Source organism: Gopherus evgoodei, chromosome 8 (genome assembly GCF_007399415.2).
Source record: "Gopherus evgoodei ecotype Sinaloan lineage chromosome 8, rGopEvg1_v1.p, whole genome shotgun sequence".
Taxonomy (NCBI): Eukaryota; Metazoa; Chordata; order Testudines; family Testudinidae; genus Gopherus; species Gopherus evgoodei.
Genome location: NC_044329.1, coordinates 23394800 through 23415946, shown reverse-complemented (window position 1 = coordinate 23415946; position 21147 = coordinate 23394800). Strand labels below are relative to the sequence as shown.

At 42.7% G+C, this 21147-nt stretch overlaps 1 protein-coding gene across 2 annotated transcripts in view; it reads right to left on the bottom strand.

Annotated features, from left to right (window-relative positions):
- Nucleotides 1-6975, bottom strand: part of TTC1 (tetratricopeptide repeat domain 1) — a 46186-nt gene extending 39211 nt beyond the window's left edge. For both annotated transcript variants that reach the window (XM_030572213.1, XM_030572214.1), the window contains exons 1-2: nucleotides 6868-6975; nucleotides 5659-6018 (exon numbers count right to left, since the gene is read on the bottom strand). In XM_030572213.1, coding sequence (XP_030428073.1) covers nucleotides 5659-5994 — 336 coding nt within the window. In that variant the 5' untranslated portion in view covers nucleotides 5995-6018; nucleotides 6868-6975. The remainder of the gene's footprint in view (nucleotides 1-5658; nucleotides 6019-6867) is intronic.
- Between the last annotated feature and the right edge of the window lie 14172 nt (nucleotides 6976-21147).

Below are 21147 nucleotides of genomic sequence, written 5' to 3'. Positions count from 1 at the left end.
AAACACATTGTCCGGCATGGTTCAGGGAATAGCCTGTCAATTCCCCCCCCGTGAAAGAAAAGGGAAAAACTGTTTCTTGACTTCTTTCAATGTCACCCTATGTCTACTGAATGCTGCTGGTAGACGCGATGCTGCAGCAGTGAAGAGCAGTATCCACTCCTCTCCCCTGCCCGGTGGCAGACCGTGCAGTAGGACTGGTAGCCGTCCTTGTTATCAACCCGTGAGTGCTCCTGGCTGGCTTCAGGTGAGGCTGGACGGGGGCCCTTGGGTGAAAATAGGAATGATTCTCGGTCATTCCCAGTAGATAGTACAGAACGGTTGGCAACCGTCCTCATCATAGCAACTGGGGGCTGAGCTCCATCAGCCCCCTCCCTTTACTGTGTAAAGAAAAGATTCTGTCCTGCCTGGACTGTCATAGTGGCGGGAGGCTGCCTCCCCCTCATTTTATCTCACTAACAAGTCACTGTTTCTTATTCCTGCATTCTTTATAACTTCATGACACAAATGGGGGGAACACTGCCATGGTAGCCCAGGAAGGCTGGGGAAGGAGGGAAGCAACAGGTGTTGTTGCAGGGGCACCCCCCGTGAATGGCATGTAGCTCATCATTTCTGCGGGATCTGACACGGAGCAGCTGTGCTCTCTGATACACTGGTTCTCTAGTACACTTGCCCCATATTCTAGGCAGGACTATTTTTAGAAACCATAAAGGAGGGATTGACTCGGGGAGTCATTCCCAGTTTTGCCTTTGCGCCCCTGGCCGATCTCAGCCAGGGGCACCCATGATAGCAGCAGACAGTACAGAAGGACAGATAACTGTCATCTCATTGCCAATTTACACCGGCAGCAGACGGTACAGAACAACTGATAACCGTCTCTCCTATCATGCAAAAGCAAATGAATGCTGCTGTGTAGCGCTGGAGTATCGCCTCTGTCCGCGGCATCCAGTACATATACGGTGACTGTAAAAAAAAAAGAAAAGAAAAGAAAAAGCTGAACGGGCTCCATGGTTGCCATGCTATGGCGTCTGCCAGGGCAATCCAGGGAAAAAGGGCGCGAAATGATTGTCTGCTGTTGCTTTCCCGGAGGAAGGAATGACTGATGACATTTACCCAGAAACACCCGCAACAATGATTTTTGCCCCATCAGCCACTGGGCTCTCAACCCAGAATTCTAAGGGGTGGGGGAGACTGCGGGAACTATGGGATAGCTATGGAATAGCTACCCACAGTGCAATGCTCCGGAAATCGAAGTTAGCCTCGGACCATGGACGCACACCGCCAAATTAATGTGCTTAGTGTGGCCACGTGCACTCGACTTTATACAATCTGTTTTATAAAACCGGTTTACGTAAAATTGGAATAATCCCGTAGTGTAGACGTACCCTAAGTAGCAACTGCTTACACTGAATGAGGTTCTATCACCAAAGGGTGCATAACAAAGTCACTTGTGTCATTAAGGAAACAAATTTCTCAGCCTCAAATTCCATTTCCTGATTGTAAATCAGCATTCAGCAGTTGTCTGCTTCCTCCTGCAGTCTTATAAAGTCATTGCTACATTATGAATCCAAGCATCTGAGTTTCACCTTAAGAGTATGGTTCTCAGGTCAATCCAAAGACTTACTGCAGTTATCAGCAATAAGAATTGTTATGCTGACAACTCTGGAGGCATGTGCCCTCTGTTTATTAACAGAACAGATACATTAAGTATCTTCTCACAGCCCTATCACTGGTCATCTCCTGGATGTGCTGCTCACAATTCAAGCATGAGAGGATGAGCTCAGTCTCCATCATGCCCATTAAATCCTTGGCTTCTCTGTGGACAGAGACAATTGGAGTGCCAGTTAGTGTGAAATGCAGGGGTGATGAAGCAAAATCACAGAGCTGTAAAGGAGATTTTCAAACGGGAGCACAGTAGCCACTTCACATCAGCATATAAGAGTTATAGACTAAGTTTCTTACTTTTGTGTGCAGGTAGAAACTGTACTTTCCAGAGAAGTGAAAAAAACTCTGAAAAATAAGACTAAATAAGTCAGCTAGGAATGCTGGAAAAAAACCCAACAACAAAGTATGACAGTAGCCTGATATGGGCTGTATTGTAATGACTTAGCACTGACAAAATAGTATTAATACAATTTATATTTCTTCCACACTTAAGGGTAGATTTTCTAAGGCACAAATAGCAGATAGGCACCTAAATTAGAAAATCCAGCCCTGTGCCAAGATCAGCTCTCTGGAGAAACAGCAGCACAGGTGCTCTCCAATAAATGAAGTGACAAGTGAGTTTCTTTGTCTAGCTATAGGGCAAGTCTATTTGAGTTGTGGACTTCTGTGATCAATATTTTCCCCATTTGATCAAAGCAACAGCATATTTTGTAATACTTCTGTCCAAAAACTGCACTCGACACAAAGTTTAAGATTCTGAAGTGCCTTCCAAAATCTGAGAGGGATGAGGTGTGGAACATGCTTTCAGATGTCTTAAAAAAGCTAAACACCCCGATGTGGAAACTACAGAACCTGAACCACCAAAAAAGGAAAATCAACTTTCTGCTGTTGACATCTGACTCAGATAATAAAAATGAACATGTGTTGGTCCACACTGCTTTGGATTGTTATTGAGCAGAACCCATCATTAGCATGGATGCATGTCCCCTAAAATGGTGGTTGAAGCATAAAGGGGCATGTAAATATCTTGTGACATTGGCTACAACAATGAGAACAGGTGTTCTCACAGCACTTTCAGGTGACATTTTAAACAAGAAGTGGGCAGCATTAATCTTCTGCAAATGTAAACAAACTTGTTTGTCTCTGAGCGAGTGGCTGAATAAGAAGTAGGACTGAGCGGACTTGCTGGCTCTAAAATTTTACATTGTTTTGCTTTTGAATGCAGTTTTTTGGTACATAATTCTACATTTAAGTTCAACTTTCATGATCGAGATTGAACTACAGTACTTGTATGAGGTGAACTGAAAAATACTATTTCTTTTGTTTTTATACACTGCAAATACTTCTAATAAAATATAAATATGAAGTGAGCACTGTACACTTTCTATTCTGTTTGTAATTGAAATCAACATATTTGAAAACATCCAAAATATTTAAATAAATGCTATCCAATTATTGACAGTGCAATTATAGCAATAAATTTTTTTAATCACTTGACAGCCCTAATAAAAATATACCATCACTGCCTAGATCTTGCACTTCTCACAAGTAGATCTCAAAGTGTTTTACAAAAAAGACAGGTATTGTTATCCGCATTTTACAAATTGGAAAACTGATGGAAGACTCGTGCAAAGTCATCCAGCAGGCCAGTGGCAGAGGTGGGAACAGAATCCAGGTCTACTGAGTCTCATTACAGTGTTCTATCCACCAAAGCGGTCTCCCTGCCCCAAGGAGCTCATGTAGTGACACACGTACAACATGAAGGTAAATTAAAAATAAGGAGATTTATTACATTTTGCCATATTTTGATTATATCAGTAAAATGTCACCAAAAATGAACTAACACCGACTTGGCTGCTCACTCAGCTCTGTGTTCAGTTGCCCTCAACTATACATATTTCTCCCTATCATTTTCCACTTACTATAATAAACAAAGATTCTAGCAAGACCATTCCCTCGCCCCACCCCCAGTTTTTTGGGGGGCACATGTTGGTATTCAATTTAGTTCTGAAATGAAGATAGGGCCAGGCACAGATCAAAACCTGTGGTGCCAACTAAGAAAGAAACAGCTTGCTGCTAAAGTGTGTGTGTGTGTGTATATATATATATATATATATATAAAAAATCCATTAAAAAACCCTCCAATATTTATCTGTAGGATCAACTTTGAATGTTGTCTAGATTATGATGTGGATGCATCATACAACACAGTACTAATGTACATCCTTCCCTCGTAGTTTCACACAACTCCACGCCTTCCTGTTGCATGCCAAACTATCTCATTCTCCTCCTTCAAACCCCTTCTCAAACTTTACTTTTGGTTTTCTGTTCCACCCTACATATTTCTTTTCTCCACTCTTGTACCCGATCACTTACATTGATCTCTCTCCAGGAAAAAAGAAAAAGTTACACAGCCTCCTTCCCCTGTAAAATAATGCTCTCTCAACAGCAATAGTCCCTTCTGTTGTTGTCTGTTGTGCCTCCTCACTGAGCAACTCCGACATTAACCATGATCTGTTGTTCAGCATGTTAACTGTAATTTAGATTGTAAACAAACTTTGAACAAAGAACAGTGTTTTCTTACATCTGTAAGAATGCTGCATATACTTAGAAAGTTGTAAAAATAAGTCTGCTGAAGGAGCCTTTTCACACAAGTTAAAATGAATCAGAATCATGCCCTTCTCAAGTTTTACATAGTGGATTACTGTACAGAAAAACAGACATTGCTGAGAAACACTATTAAAATTAGTTTCTGAACTGGACAGTCTAATCAGATTTGAAAAATCATGAATCAGTACTTTGAGGACATTTGAGCTATTTTACAGTAGGCCTATGAATTCATCAAGATCTGGAATCGTGAAACCAGGCTACCTAATAAGCTAACAGAAAGAAAGGCTATATGTCCTAACACATCAAAACCGGAGAACCAGAGTGCTCATAAAGCAATTTTATAAGATTTGGAACTTGGATTTTTATTTTTCAGTCTTACTTTTTTCGCTGCTTGGAAAAATGGACTCATGAAATTATTAAAATATATTAAGTAACCTGACACCTAAATTCTTTAAAAATATTTAAAAAAACTCTTAGAGCAGCATCATTTTTAGCAAAAATCTCATCACATTACTGAAGTGAAGATTGTTAGTTGAACCCTAACTTTTAAAAACAAAGATTTTTCAAGTTAATATTAATAGAAGTGTATTCACTGGATTATTTATTTTTAAATTAAAAAATCGCCCAGACGAAAAAGCTATTCAAACTACTGCTGTATGGTACTAGGTACTATTTCCATTGTCCAAGCTGAATAAAGTGCACATAAGCAAGCAGCATAAATGGTGTAAAGTGTTGTTGTCGTCCCCACCCCCCAACCTAATTTTAATAATTTGAAGGGATACAGTCAACTTTAAATCTAACTGACAACTTGCTTTAGGAAATTTGCTAGAAGGTACTAAAACTGTCCTGAATCCCTATGCCACATTTTAGTTTTATAACCACGCTTTCTTATTTCGCACTGTGCTTTTTTCCACCCTGTCGCTGATCAGGACTTAACTGTCTAAATAGGGGAAAACAGTGAAAGTGCTATCAAATGAACAAAGTAAAATGAAAAACAAAACAAAAACCCCAGAACAGATTCCCCCTCTCCCGCCCGCAGTCTTTCACTTAGAATTATCTAAAGTTGTTACTTATACCAAAAGTAGGTAAAAAATGCACACAGACATCTGATGGGGGGGGAGAGGGGGGAAGGCAGGGAGAAGAGAAGGGGAGGGGGGAGTTTGACATCATTCCTTTAGGGTATTCTTAGTAATCCAAATTAAAAAAAAGAAGTTAAGTGAATTTTAACTTGCCAGTTTCTTTTAAAAAGTTTAGTAGTATTAAAAAGGTAGTGTCCATAAACTTCACTGGATTAAATGTATTTAAAAAAATTCAAAAAGAGCAAATATATTTAAAATGGATATTAACAAGTTAAACAATTCTAATGTAATCTCAATAAAAAGTTACCTGTTTTTCTTCCTCTGGCATATTTTTTTCCAGTTCTAATAAGTATTCTTCATCTAATTCTGTCTGCTTCCCTGCAAGATCCTCTCTGTTGTCTCTCTCCTGTTCCATTCCTGGTTCCTTTACCTCAAAGGAGTCATTACAGTCATGAAAACACTCATCCGCTGCTCTAGGCTCTTGGGCAGAGGAATGAAGATCTCCCTGGTCCAGGCTTCGTGGATGATGTGCATCTTTGGAACCAGCTGTCAAAGGACCAGTGCTCTCTGATGACTTCTGATCAGAAAGCTTTAAGCCATGGAGCAATTCTTCTGGTGGACTGGATTTTTCAGTCTCTTCCATCCTGGGATCTCTTGAAGGGTTAAGCTTTTGAAAATAAGGGAGAAATAATAATCCTCAGCACTTACAGTACACAGCACTTTCAGTCACAAGATTTCAAAGTACTTCATACACTTTATAGTTTACCCTCACATTGCCAATCTCTGAGGTAAACAGTTATCCCATTTTACAGAAAAGGAACTGAGGCACAGTATTTAAGTGACTTTCACTTGTTCAGCTCAATCTTGTGAGCACTTACACATGTGAACAACTTTACTCACAGGAGTGCTCACCACTGGATTCTATATGACTACTCCCACAAGTAAAGCGTTGACAGAGTGGGCCCTAGCTCATCGCTGCATTGTGATAACTCCCTTGAACACGCAGGAGTCACTCACCCCTCCTCTCTCACAGCATCACTATCTCCCTGGACGCCTGCCAAGCCCCTAGTCTAGACAGCATCGCCACATACGGCTCCACCGAAGCCAGGCTTCCCCACCCATTCTCCCGTGCCATTTTACACAGCATCCCTCACCCAGTCTCGCTTCTCTATCTTCCCCATCATACGGTCCCAGAGACCCACTGGTCCAAAAGCCCCACACTTATCTTCCTCCCCAAAACCCCAGGCACCACCAGGTCAGCATTCCTCCCACTAGCCCACCCCGAGCCCCAGGTACCCCCAGCTCAGCATTCCGCCACATATGCCATCCCCCAAACACCCCCAGATCAGCATCCCGCCCACTTCGCCCCCCCAGTACCTCCAGGTTCACTCGCCCCCCCCCCAGGCGACCCCAGGTCAGCATCCTCCTCACTCGCCCCAAGCCTAGGTCTCCCCGCCCCAAGAGAGCATCCCCAGAGATCCTGGGTGAGAGACACGGCCGGAGCCCCGCCCCACACCTTAGGAAGGGAGCAGGATACCCATCCCCATCAGACTTCAGCCAGAACCTCCTTCGCTTCAACTCCTGCTAGCGACTGCGGTCCCCTTTGACTTCTCACCTTCCGTAATCCCGTCACTTCCTGCCTCTCCCAGCCAATAGAAGCTGAAAGCGCGGGGCTTGCTGGGAATTGGAGTCTTGTGATGACCTATGAGGTAACAATAACTTCCGGTAAGGGGCGGGATCTGTAAACATGGATGGAGTAAGAGGGAGGGGCCCGTGCTGTCTTGAGGAGGGGGCAAATTGAGGGACTAGGAGTCCTTTACATCAGTTTTGACGTTCCCGTTGGTGACAAGATATGGGATGGCGACTGAGACTGTCCGTACAGAATGTTTCGGGGCGCCATCTTGGATTAGGACAGGGAGCGGCCATCTTGTGTTACGGCAAAACAGGAGGGCTGCTGCGAAGGGAAGTGGTTAGTGCCGTGCGCTGCGTTCGCAAGGCGCGCTCGTGCTGCTGCCGTTCCTGTGCAGGCTGCCTTGGCATCCCCTGATCCAAAAGCGACTGATGACCAGGGTTGGTTGGCAAGCCCCAGGCCCCAGCCTTCACAAAAAGGACAAAAAAGTCATGAGCTTTGGTTAACGGGAGTTGTTAATTGATTTTAGCTTCTTTTTAATTTGTCTTCTGGGTTTTGAACCTTTGGGCTACATGGAGATCACGGTTACTAACATTTCTGCATAAGCACATAGACTGGGAATTTACTTTTTTCCACAGAGAAGGTAGAGATTCTCACACAATAACATGACTGGAGGAGCTGTGGCTTTAACACTCTAAAAAAATCACAATTTGTATAAAATCAGAGCTGGCAACACTGAATTCAATAGCAAAACAGATGGAGATTACAGAATAAATAGAAGTAAAGGAATGAGACAAATCAATTAGATTAGACATCACTAGAGACAGGTGGTGAATTTTTTTCAAGTATTCAAGTTTTAAATGAAATTGTTTCACAAAATGTCAAACTTTAGGGATAGCATATCTAAGGTAAGAGACGAATGAGATGGGACAGGCAGGGGTGAAAGTAATTTAAAGGATTTACCAGTACACAGGGCAGGCAGCTGGCTCCTGGGCAATGAGAGGGGAAGGGGGCGGCTCTGGGCCCACAAAAAGGGTAGGGGCCCTTGGGCAGAAGGGGCTGGGCTGGAGCTAGGGCTAGACTTCCCCAGCCAGCTTTTCAGTGCTGCCTGGCCTGTGCCCCCTGGGGTTCTGGTGGCGATTTAAAGGGCCACTGCTGGGAGCCCGGGGCTTTTTAAATTGCCAGGCTCTAGGGTAGCTGCCCCTCCCCCTCCCCTTCGGTCAGCAACCTGGCCCGTACAGATTTTAAAGCGCTGCTGTGGCAGCCACTTTCTTACCGGTACACTGTATCAGCCCACTTTCATCTCTGGGTACAGGATAAAAGTGTGTAAAATAGTGAATAGAAAAGAGATGGTAGTTTGGAAGCTTCTTTCTCACAAACACCAGAACAAAGGGACATTCAATAACATTAAAAGACTGTGAATTCAAAGTTGATACAAGGAAATACTTTTTCACGTAAAGTTTAACTAAAATGTAGAACTCTGTCACAGGATGTTGTTGAAACCAAAAACCTAGCAAGATTCAAAAAGGGATGACATTTTTGTGGATAACATTAACATCCACAGTTAAATAGCTAATGCTAACAAAAGTTTTGCAAAGGATATTAAAACCACATGCTTCAGGGTTTAACCCTCTCCAACTGGGATTAGGAGCTTTCTTGCACTTTCCTATGAAATATCTGGTCAGGGACAGGATACTGGATGAAAGGAACCGTGGATCTGAGCCAGTATGGCACTTGCTATCTTTCTATTGTTTTTCTATTGCACAGACAATATACTAATTATTCCAGAATAAAGTGATTTTTATTCCAGAATAGTATCCACATGGCAAAATACCATGGAATAGCTATTGCAGAATAGCTTATTCCTGAGACACACTGTCCATTGGTTAGGGCACTAGTCTGGGATAAGAGAGCTCTAGATTCCATTCCCTACTCTGCCATAGACTATCCCCGTGCTTTTGGGCAAGTCATGTAGCCTTTCTGTGCCCCACCTGTAAAATGCCAGTAAATTCACCTCATAGGGATGTTGTGAAGATAAACCCTAAAGATTGTTAGGTTCTCAGATACTAAGGTGATGGGGTCATATAGTTATAGTAAAGAGATTCTGGTCAATTTCCCTTTGTAGACAAGCCCTTTGGCTTTTCCATCATGTTTAAACACCAATTGTTTGCAGCCAGACTGATTCCTAATACAATTCAGCTGACTGATATCAATGCAGTGTTTTCTTCTTAAAGTCCCAGTTCCTGGAGTCATGTCATGTGGAAAAAAAAATGTCCAGTCTTCATAGTACCAGAGAAAAGCTGGAAAACAAACTCTAAAGGCTCAAAACCCAGAAAACAGATAGAGACCCCAAATATATTATTTTTGAAAATCATTTGTTTTAAGCTAATGTCATGGTTTTTGTAGGCCACACTTTCAGAATGCTTGGTTTTGGCTAGATCGTATATTGATAAGGTCACCCTGTGCTATAACAGTGTTCAAAGCCTATGGTAATGGACTCCCCCTCCCCCACTAGTTGGTTACAGATAGGTTTAGTTTGACAAAAAACAGAAGAATGGTAAGTGAAAAAGTGTCCTTTGGAGAGGTGGTGCTACTTGTTGCCAGCTCTAGGAGAGGTAGGTGCTGCTGTTTAATGGATCCAGCTGCATTAAAGTTTGCACTCTCCTTTTTGGACAATGTCATCTCAGCTTAGTAATTCTGATTCTATATTATGAAACTGCGCTTTAAAGAGATGGAAGACAAGTGGCAGAGGAAAGCTGATTGCATGGCAAAGTGTGGGTGTTGTGGGGTGACAGGACAAATCATATTATCAAAGTTCCTCAGGAAATTTCACCTTTCACCCCTTTCTAGTCTCTTTAAGGACACCCCCCCACCCTCAGGTCTGAGGCCTGTAGCTGTCACCTTCTTTGGGGAGCAGATGGGAGGATTCCACAATTCATTTCCTGCACAGTGAGGATTTAGGTTGCAGATTCCTGCAGTTCACTGCGATTATCTCAGCAAGTCTGGTTCAGCACCCACATGCCTGTTCTCTCGGAGGTAGTGACAGGATTAATAAGTGCCCAGCCAGCCTTCGTAAAACAAAGTATTATTCATTCAAAACAAAAACATTAAAGAGGACAGTATCTTGAAAATAAACAGCTTCTATGCATGTCTGGCTTACCAAGGATCACCGTGGAGTCCAGGCTGGCTTCAGAGTACTACAGGGCCTGTCTCAGTCTCAGGTCAGTTCTTGTTCTGGTGAAAATACCCGCTCTCCCCCTTGGTCTAGGAGATCACTTCATATAGTTTTCAGTTTTGTCAGTCCTCTTGAACCTGCTCAAATCATGATATGCAGTTTCCCATGGGATTTCTCCAAACTTGTTACTGCCTAGGGATTTGCTTTAATTACCTCCCTCCACCCCAGTCATTTTAGTTCCTGCAGGAAACCCTGTAATTCCCCCATTGAGTCAGGAATACAATCTGTATTCCATAACAATACATATAACATTTATAAAGTTGATACAGTAGTCTTTGAATGCACTATGTGTCCATAGTGGCTGTCACAATGAGACTGGAAGACAGAAACATAACATTTGTTTCCTCCTTATCCACAAGTCTTGTTACCCTGTTAAAGTGGGATATTAGATTGGTTTGACATGATCTGTTCTTAACACATCCATGTTGGCTGTTACTTATCACCTTATTTTCTAGGCACTTACAAATTGATAGTTTATTTGCTCTATTATCTTTCCAGGTACCAGAGTTAAGATGACTGGTCTTTAATTCCCTGGGTTGTCTTTATTCCCCTTTTTCTACACAAGGAGAAAGAACTTGGACTGAGTTGATGGGTCACTTGACCCTGAAAATGATCAGATATTGCTGTGGTATAGCAGGGAATTAGGAATCCAATGGCATAAACAGGAGCATCTTTTGAGAAATGGAGGAGATTTTTTATTTTCAGTGTTGGGTGAAGATGATATCTACCCGAGAAAGGAATGGCTAAATGTTTGCAGAGTATCATCTCCTAAACATACAAATTAATTGATAGTTAGAATCAAAGGTCTGCATTTTTACTAACCAAAGGAGACGTGAGACGTACTGTCTGTATATAAACCTGCCTCAAAAGACCAGCCATGAGCATTACGACAAAAATCTTTTGTGACACGCTCCTTGCCTGAGATGATGCAATCTCCAGTTAAGATCCAAATTCTTAGTATAGCTGTCTATCCTAGTCGCTCTGATATTAAACATTTCCAAGCTATATGGCTTTCTGCTCTTTTGCTTCACAAATGATACAACTGTAATACAATGAAGATGCTTTCCTGGAGCTAGGATGTGATTGTGAACTGCTTAGAATTAATGCTTCACAAAAGTCTCATAAGGATCATGTTTTACATCATCAAGGAAGAGCCACCAGCAGACAGCATGTTGAGAGAGGGACCACCTGTTAGTGACTTCCCCAGAACAAGCTAAGAAACTGATAAGCAGGATAACCCTGCTGGTTTGCAATTAGACTTTTAGCTTTTCTTTCTGTATCACTCTAAAAAAATAATAATTACAGCTTGATAATGTATTTCTTGTCCATTTTCTCTGGAACAAAGCAACTGTATTGAATAAGATTCCAATCCGATCACCAGTGCACAGCTCAAACAGCCAGCCTGCATCAGGAGAGATCTTTGGGGCTGAGAAGAAAAGAATCCTCTGCACCAGCTCATGGAGCTGCTTTGCACCTTCTACTGCAGTTTTGAGGCTACAGTTGTACCCACAGTTCCTGTACACCTGCTTTGTGTGTGCATATGGGGGTCTGCATAATCACAGATCCCCTAGCCTTAACTCAGCTCCTCTGCTATCCCTCAACACTGCAAGCCAGTACAGAGAAAGCCCCTCTGCAGGATCCTAAAGTCTTCTCCTCCAACCCTCTCCAAACAGTGAATCTGCATTAGTACTGCTGGAGCCAGGATCTTCCTGGGGGAGAATGCAGCAGGAGAGGCAAAGTTTCTCCTTTACTGTTAGGATATATAAATGCATTGTTTGTATCTACACACAGTTGCTCATGTCAGACAGACACAGACCATGCTCACTTTTTCTTGTTTCCACTCTACATTTCTGTATTCTACTGGAGCTTCTTTTCTGCCACTGTAGCTATGACAATGGGTTTTTTTAAAAAGTACCAACATTGCACAGGAATATGATTATCAACAGAAATACACCAACTACATAATGCAAAACATCACTGCAATGCTGTCCCTATGTACTTTGTATCATACAGCCTGATCCAAAAGAAATCTACTGAAAATCAGGAGGAATCTTTTCAGTGGCTTCAACAGACTTGAGATCAGGCCCTTCAACAGCAATTAAGTGGATAAAACTAGAGTTGTCAACAATTTCATAAGTGGATAGATATGCCTAGTCATTAGAACACTAGCCAGGAATAGAAACCCAGCATCAAAACCAGAGTCAAAGGCCAGATACCACAGCCAAGGCTCAGAGTAGAAATCAGGAATTAGAGCCCAGAGTCAGAACCAGATTACCTGGAGGAGGTCTGGGATTCAATGAGCAGACACAGACACTATCGCATCAGTGGACAAATAGTTTATGGACAAACTGGTGCTGGGTTTAAGAGCAAACCTGCTAACTTGGTCAGCTAATGAGATGGGGCATTCCATCAGTATCTGGTTGATGCAGCTCAGCTGTGCTCATTAGGCTGATAGGAAACTGTGCAGGTGCAGGTACAGTGCTTTATTCCTGACATCAAGCAACATTTCTTTCAATGTTGCTTTGCATCTGCACCCCTAAATTTTAAATAAACACAAAATCTCAAAGCAAAATTTTGCCAGATCATTGAGTTTTGTAAATTCTCAAGTCAAAGTCATGTGAAACTCTGTATTTTGATTGCAAATTATTATGCAAAACCATAAGCCAGCCAAGGAATACTCTGGCTGGATCCATGTTCACCTGAAAAGTCCATAAATGTTAATGACCTTTTCCCTGGCAAGTTCCAATGAAAGACAAAATCAAGCAAGTTTCAGATTTTCTTGTGAACCTTTTGCACAGTTCTAGCTAAAAACAAACAAATAAACCACAAAGGCATCTTGGACAGGGCAAGTTGGCTAGGCAGAATCTAATCTGATTGGATTGCCAAAGAGGGGCTCACCCCAAGGGAAAACAGTACTATTGAAAGCAGATGGGAGATAACCTTCATCTATATTTCTATGGGAGCTTTCCACCAGACTATCTGAGAAGAGGCATGTCAGGTTTGCCTTTCCATTTTCAGAGGCTACCAGCCTCCACTGTTAAACATCATGGAGCATAATTAGGGCCCTACCAAATTCATGCTAATTTTGGTCAATTTCACGGTTATGGAATTTTAAAAAATCATAGATTTCATGATTTCAGCTATTTAAATCTGAAATTTCATGGTGTTGTAACTGTAGGCTTCTTGATCTAAAAAGGAGTTGTGTGGGGGTGGTCGCAAGGTTATTGTGTGGGGGTTGCGGTACAGCTACCCTTGCTTCTGCACTGCTGCTGGTAGCAGCGCTGCATTCAGAGCTGGCAGCTGGAGAGTGGCAGCTGTTGGCCAGGTGCTCAGCTCTGAAGGCGGCACCCCGCCAGCAACAGCACAGAAGTAAGGATGGCATGGTGTGGTATTGCCAGGGCAGGCTCCAGGCACCAGCACAACAAGCAGGAGAGGAGGCGGCACATCTGGCTCTTCAGTGGCTGGTCCCTCATTCCCTCTTGGAGGGAAGGACCTGCTGCCGAATTGCGCTGAAGAATGAAGTGGCGCAGTGGAGCTGCCGCCGAAGTGCCGCCAATCGGGATCGTGACTTTTTTTTTTTCCCCCTGCCACTTCGGGTGGCAAAAACCCTGGAGCCTGCCCTGGGTATTGTCACCCTTACTTCTGTGCTGCTGCCTGCAGAGCTGGGCCCTCAGTCAGTAGCCGCCATTCTCCAGCTGCCCAGCTCTGGAGGCAGCAGTGCAGAAGTAAGGGTGGCAATATTATACCATGCCATCCTTACTGCTACCCTGCTGCTTGTGGGGTGCTGCCTTCAGAGCTGGGCACCCGGACAACAGCCACCGCTCTCTGGCCACCCAACTCTGAAGGCAGTGCAGAAATAAGGATGGCAATACTACAACCCCCCGAAAATAACCTTGCGACCCTCCTTCAATTCCCTTTTGGGTCAGGACCCCCAATTTGAGAAACCCTGGTCTCCTCTGTGAAGTTTGTATAGTATAGTATCAGAGGGGTAGCTGTGTTAGTCTGGATCTGTAAAAGCAGCAAAGAATCCTGTGGCACCGTATAGACTAACAGACGTTTTGGAGCATGAGCTTTCGTGGGTGAATACCCATTTCGTCGGATGCATGTAGTGGAAATTTCCAAGGGCAGGTATATATATGCAAGCAAGAAGCAAGCTAGAGATAACGAGGTTAGTTCAATCAGGGAGGATGAGGCCCTCTTCTAGCAGTTGAGGTGTGAAAACTAAGGGAGGAGAAACTGGTTTTGTAGTTGGCAAGCCATTCACAGTCTTTGTTTAATCCTGAGCTGAGGGTGTCTAATTTGCAGATGAACTGAAGCTCAGCAGTTTCTCTTTGAAGGCTGGTCCTGAAGTTTTTTTGCTGCAGGATGGACACCTTAAGATCTGCTATTGTGTGGCCAGGGAGGTTGAAGTGTTCTCCTACAAGTTTTTGTATATTGCCATTCCTAATATCTGATTTGTGTCCATTTATCCGTTTCCGTAGAGACTGTCCAGTTTGGCCAATGTACAAACTAGAGTGGCATTGCTGGCATATGATGGCGTATATTACATTGGTGGACATGCAGGTGAATGAACCGGTGATGGTGTGGCTAATCTGGTTAGATCCTGTGATGGTGTCCCTGGTGTAGATATGTGGGCAGAGTTGGCATCGAGGTTTGTTGCATGGATTGGTTCCTGAGCTAGAGTTACTATGGCGCGGTGTGCAGTTACTGGTGAGAATATGTTTCAGGTTGGCAGGTTGTCTGTGGGCGAGGACTGGCCTGCCACCCAAGGCCTGTGAAAGGACTGGCCTGCCACCTGCATACCTGCTTACTAGTTTTACCTCAGGATCACCACCCTGCTTAACACACAGCCGTTAGATATATTTATTGTGAAAACAAGAATAAATTTGTTATCAAAGAACAGAGATTCAAATGATACTGAATAAGAATATTGGAAATATATGGTTACATATAAAATAAAATCATAACTTGCTTTCTAGATCACAAGACATTCCCCATCTCCAACAGGATATCTTTCCCCAAATCCTTCACCTGAGAACAGGATCCCTCCCACCATTACTGTTTACCTCCTTTTCTTGTGACGTCTCTGCAAGCTCTTTAGTGTTTTACATAGTACGCTAATAGACTTCCATTGGGAGACACACAGTACACAACTATTAGCTAGGGAGATAAGTGGAGAAGTTTGTTTCAGGGCGTGCTGCCTTTGAGTGAGCTGCCTTGAAACATATAGGAAATTATGTTTTTAAAGCCTTATAGTTCTTAAGGCCATATATATATGTCATGACATGACATGACATACATACATAGCTCTTTACATATTATCTGCACATACATATCACAATGAAAAGAGTGACCAATGTGATACATTTGCTGCTACGACCAAGATCTGCACCTGCGGCGGCTCCACCCGGGTTCGTGCCCTAGACTTCAAGGCGCTCTGCAGCAGCACTCCTACTCATCGTGGCGTAGCCCCTGCAGATTTCATTGCCGCCTTTGGAATGGTGCTTGCCTATCTCTTAGGACCAACAGACCCCATGTTCAACTGCTGTTCACATGGAACCCTTCTCCACTTCGGTCTTCAAAGTTCTCATTTGAATGTTTGCTACTACCACCAAGATCTGACACAGGCTTTCTTTAGAGACCTGACCTGACATTCTTTGGTGGACTAGTATGTAGATACCAGACCAATGGACTCCCGTGTATCTTTGTGCCCTCTGCCAGTTGGCACAAAGAGGTCCCTGGGTCACACATTTTTATGTAAAAGGAGTCATTAAAGTTTTGGGGGGGATCCCAGAACCATCTTGCTAGTCCTCCTGCTAATTTCGAGGCCAGCTTGATGCAGAGTGCTGTGGTAATGGCAGACCGGAGTGAGTGGTGGCAAAAACTCATTTCCTAGGCATTCTAAGGCCAACCCTACCACTTAACATTTTTAGCTCTTCCTAAGACTACCAAAGAGACAGTTGCTAATAATTCAGGAAGCTACCACACCACAGGTTCACTGTTATGGCCATGCTGCTTCTCCAAGAAGAATGCCACTTCTGGGACCCCTACCAGTGCCACTAAGAGTTCAAACCTAGATGCCCCAGGCAGTCACTCCGACATGCTTTCTGGCCACTCCAGCAGTGCATAAGGAGGAAAGGAACAGATGCTGGGGCCAAACTGCCTCAGCACTGCATGTGAGTCTAGCAGTCTTTCTCCTTCTCTTGTTGGTGCCACTTGTAGCTTAAATTGTTGTTGATGGCGGATAACCTGGAAGAACCCTTTGCCCCTTTGCATTCCAAACCCCTATGACAATACAGGGGAAACCCATTCCTCCTTGCCCCCTCATCCTAGCCAGGGAGACCCATCCCCTGGATCCCCCCCACCCCAAGCTAAGGGAGCTCATCAACATTCAGGGGAGAAATGTACACCTCAAGAACCAAATGGGATCTCAATCCCCAAATGGCCAATCCACCCTCCATCAGAGGAGACCTGTTCACCAGCTGGCTGACCATCCCACAGCCAGAGGCCACTCTAAACTCTCATTAGCTGCCTAATTATGGGTGTAGATGCCTGTCTTTAGGCACCCAAGTCTCATAGTGTTGGCCTTAACCTCTGTCTGGCTCATTTTCCCTGTAGTATACCAATACTTACCTACCTGACAGGGGTATTATGAGTATTAATCATTTAATGTTTGGAGAGTACTTCGAAAATGCATAGACATGCTATGTATTATTATTTTCAAACATAGGTGCCGTAACAGGACATCCATATCTCTGAGATTATAGAGCAGCATTTATCATCTTTCACCTCTAAATCTTGCCCACTTCAGATGTAGCACGTTTCTGCTTCAATAAGCCTTATAGAATTCTTTGTTCTACTAAGTGGAAATGTATGAAAAGCTGAAGCTTTTTTATATCCAAAAATGGAAACTTCTTGGAGTTTGTTTAATCTACTCAATCCTAAGGGATTCTTCCGAGCAATGATGTTTGTTTAACTGAACACCTGTTGAAGAAATCAAGAACATGTGACCCTATGCAAGTGAATGTGTTTGGATAATAAGGGCCAGATTGTGGAGCCCTTAACTCATGTTTGTGATCACCTACTCACTGACATAAGTGGAACTGCTCCCATGAGTAAGTGCTCATGACACTCTAACATGAAACAGCATGAAATGGGAACAAACTTCTTGAACCAGTGCTCAAACTGAGGAGATGGAATGGAAGGATGATGCTATTTCTCAGTAAAGCGATTGTATGCTCCAATTTTTTCCAGTGTCTCCCTCTCTTTTTTTTCCTCCAAAAGTTATTATTTTTCTTTTCCAAACTGGTAGCCTGCAGAATACAGGCTAGTCTGGCGTAAGCAACCAGTTTGAGCATTGTACAGAATACTAACAAATACTGATGCTCATGCTGGGCTGACTCAGCTTTTCCCATCTGATGTTGAAAGAAGCATAGGAAAAATTTACTTGAACGTATGTGGGATTTTTTTTGTTTTTTCTTTTAATTCCCTGCTTTACAGGTTATCCACAAACAGAGAAAAAATGGATTTGTGCCTGCTTTATGGTGTCTAAAATTTTTTGTAAATGTATTTTTTCCCGTTTCCTTTTAACGTTAAAAAATCAGTTGTTGTCTACCTTAGAAGACTCTGTTGTGACTTGAGAGCTGAAGAACTTAGGACATCAAAAAATACAGAAAAATGAACGTTGAGCAGCGAGAGGGAAGGGGAATTTTAGTCAGATTACTTAAAACACTTTGCTTTTTCATTTTTTTTAACAGCTGTTTTACACAAATACCTATCTGACATTTGGAAGAAAGGGAATTCTATCTTGCTTCTTAGATTAAGGGAACTCACATTATGAATCTCCGAGACCTTTAAGAAGTTCTCTAGCAACACCAGAGATCATCAGAGTTAAGGCTGCTGATGTTCTAAGATAAAAAATCATAAACAAAAAAAGCATCAAATAATTTAAAAAATTCTTTAAAGACCATATACTTTGAAAATCTCATTTTGACTGTCTAATATGGAATGAGTACAGAGGCTCAAACTATGATGTGTGAAATCCCCCAAACTCAGCAGAATTAAAATATTTTTTGTGCTATTATTTAGAGTATGGGTGAAATGTGGGCCCAGTAGGTGGCACCATTGCATCTTAAATACCAGCAGCTGCAATCACTTCATATAGATCCTAATATACTCCCATTAGAGTGGATGACAAAACTCCTTCTGATTTCAGTAGTGCAGGATCAGGCCCTTAACTAGCGCAAAGAAAAGGACCAAGCTATAGCATGACCACTCATGCCACCAGGTTTTCTGCTAAACTTAGCACTGTGATTTTCCCCCTTATTGGATCCTCAAAGCATGGAAATCAAAGTTTCAACGCATCAAGCAAAGAACAAAGAAATAATTACTATTTTCAAGAGGTCATATAAAGTTCAGATTCTTTGCTAGAGTAAAACATTTGCACACTTGTCTCAGTGGAATCACATTATTGGGCTTCCCAATGAATGTTTGAAAGGAAATAATGAAAGAGCGAATTAAAGCCTTTTAAAGCTATATAATAACAATTTTACTATATCCACTCTTCAATTTTCACTGAATAAAGGAATGAGGTTTTTTACCTTATTAATTTCTAACATTAACTTCTTTTGTTTCTTCATAACTTTTTATTGGGATTTTAGAGGATGAACCTGGATATGAAGAGGCTGAAGACATGTTCTGTTTTGTCTAAACTGACATATTTTGACACAAGAATTTTCATGAAAGGCACCAAACTTCCTCCGTGCTACTCTGCTGCTCTTAGAAAATGCCTGATCCAATACCCATTGAAGTCAAGAGACAGCCTCCCATTGTCTTCCCCGGACTTTGGGTCAGGTTGAGAGGGTGTAAACATGAAGGTTCTGAGCTATGTCGAGTCATGGTTTTCTTTGCCTTCATTGTGTTTCTTACACACAATCGGTCATAAACATGGGATCAGCTCCTTAGGTGGTGTAAATCAGCTTAACTCCATTGAATTCAATGGAGCTACACCGATTTACACCAGAGCAGTATCTGGACCATACTGTGTAGGTCACTTAGGATTTGCCATGAATCAAACCACTTTCTAGAGAAATAGCTTGCCCCAGCTGTGGGCAATACTTGCTACTTCAGAAGATATTAATCTGCCCTCCCCTAAACAAACCCACAAACCAGCCAACCTAAAATCCTAATTCAATTAGCCCAGCAGTTCCTAAGTTCTGATCTGTGGACCACCTCCAGGTGGCCTGCAGAGAGCTGGCTGGTCACATGGTACTACTGCTGGAAGAAATGAAACAGATGGGAGGGAGAGCAAAAGTACAGAATGTGCTTGACGATCTTCTAAAAGGAAAACACACTTATTGGATTAAAGGCAGCTAAAATACACTGGTTATTTATGGTGATTATTCCATGCAATCAGTTTCTACGGAGATGTTATGCCATCATGCAGGGGAGGAAAGGCAGCGTATACAACAAGGAATGGGAAGGGAGGCAACCATCAGAAAATCTCTCTATTCAGATGCACCCCATGCTATGAAAATATTTGAACACCCCAATCTAGGCATTTGTGCAGTGTTGTATGAAGTGGAGTGAAAGCTCAGAGGCAGAGCAAACACACTTAAAATTCCAGCAGCAACAACCTTAAAGTCTGGCAGCCAATTCACAAAGAAGAGAAGCCCCCTGTCCAAACCCCTCCAGAGCCTGCCAACTCCTGTCAATGTTCTCTCCATTCTGTTTGTCTCATAACCTTCCCTCTGAGTTCTCAGTACATGCAAAAAAATACTGAGAACCTTCATAAAAAGGGTGTTTGTGTGTGTGTGTGGGGGGAGGGTTGTCATGAAATACATGTCTTGGAGGAGAGCCCTCCATGAAAAGGGACCCAATGCCCTGCCATTCCTTGCTCCAGTGGTGTCCCTGGCAGGAAGCCTTGCTGAGTTACATAGAGGTTAATCCCCAGTTGTTGTTCAGAGGCTGTTCAGGGAAGCCCTCCTAGCCAGAAGCTAATTAGATGCAGTTACACCTATTGAGGCTCACCAGCTTCAAAAAAGGATGTGTTCCTCTCAGAGGGTACGTCTACACTACAGGATACATTTGAATTAGCTTAAACTGATTTTATAAAACAGATATTATAAAGTCGATTCTGTCCGTCCACACTATTAATTCGGTGGTGTGCGTCCGTGGTCCGAGGCTAGCGTCGATTTCTGGAGCGGTGCACTGTGGGTAGCTACTGTAAAAGAATGAGGCCAATAACGTCGATTTGCGTCCACACTAACCCTAAATCGATATAGTAATATCGATTTTAGCGTTACTCCTCTCGTTTTGTAGGAGTACAGAAATCGATTTAAAGAACCCTTCAAATTGATATAAAGAGCAGTGTAGCGTGGATGGGTGGAGCGTTAAATCAATTTAACACTGTTAAAATCGGTTTAACAGCGTAGTGTGGACCAGGCCAGAGGCTAAACTCACACCTATCCCTTACTCCTGCTTAGAAATCAGGGCAGCGAGCTGTGGGAAAAACAAACATAGGAAATACTCTTTATTACTTGTACTGGGGCTGGGCTGGAATGAGTTTACGGCTTTTAAAATTACATAAATGGAATATGCAGCTAGAGGCTTTTGCCAAATTAGATTAACCATGAGATTTGACTACTACTATTATTTGAGTTTACATGTAACAATGATTGTTAGTGATCATAAAATTATCCAGCCCATTTAAAAAAAGAAACAGCCACAGTTTTTGCCTCAGTTCAATTCTGCAGCTGTAAGTCCCACAGCCTGTTATAAATTCCATTTCCGTACACCCAAAAGCATTTTCGATTTGCAGAGATAGATTGTCATCCTGGTCGTGATAGAGATCATGTTTCTCTTTTGTGTGGATTTTAGACCTGCGCCGGTACTGGTACTGGCCTTGAAAGTTAAGTAGCTCAGATGTGCAA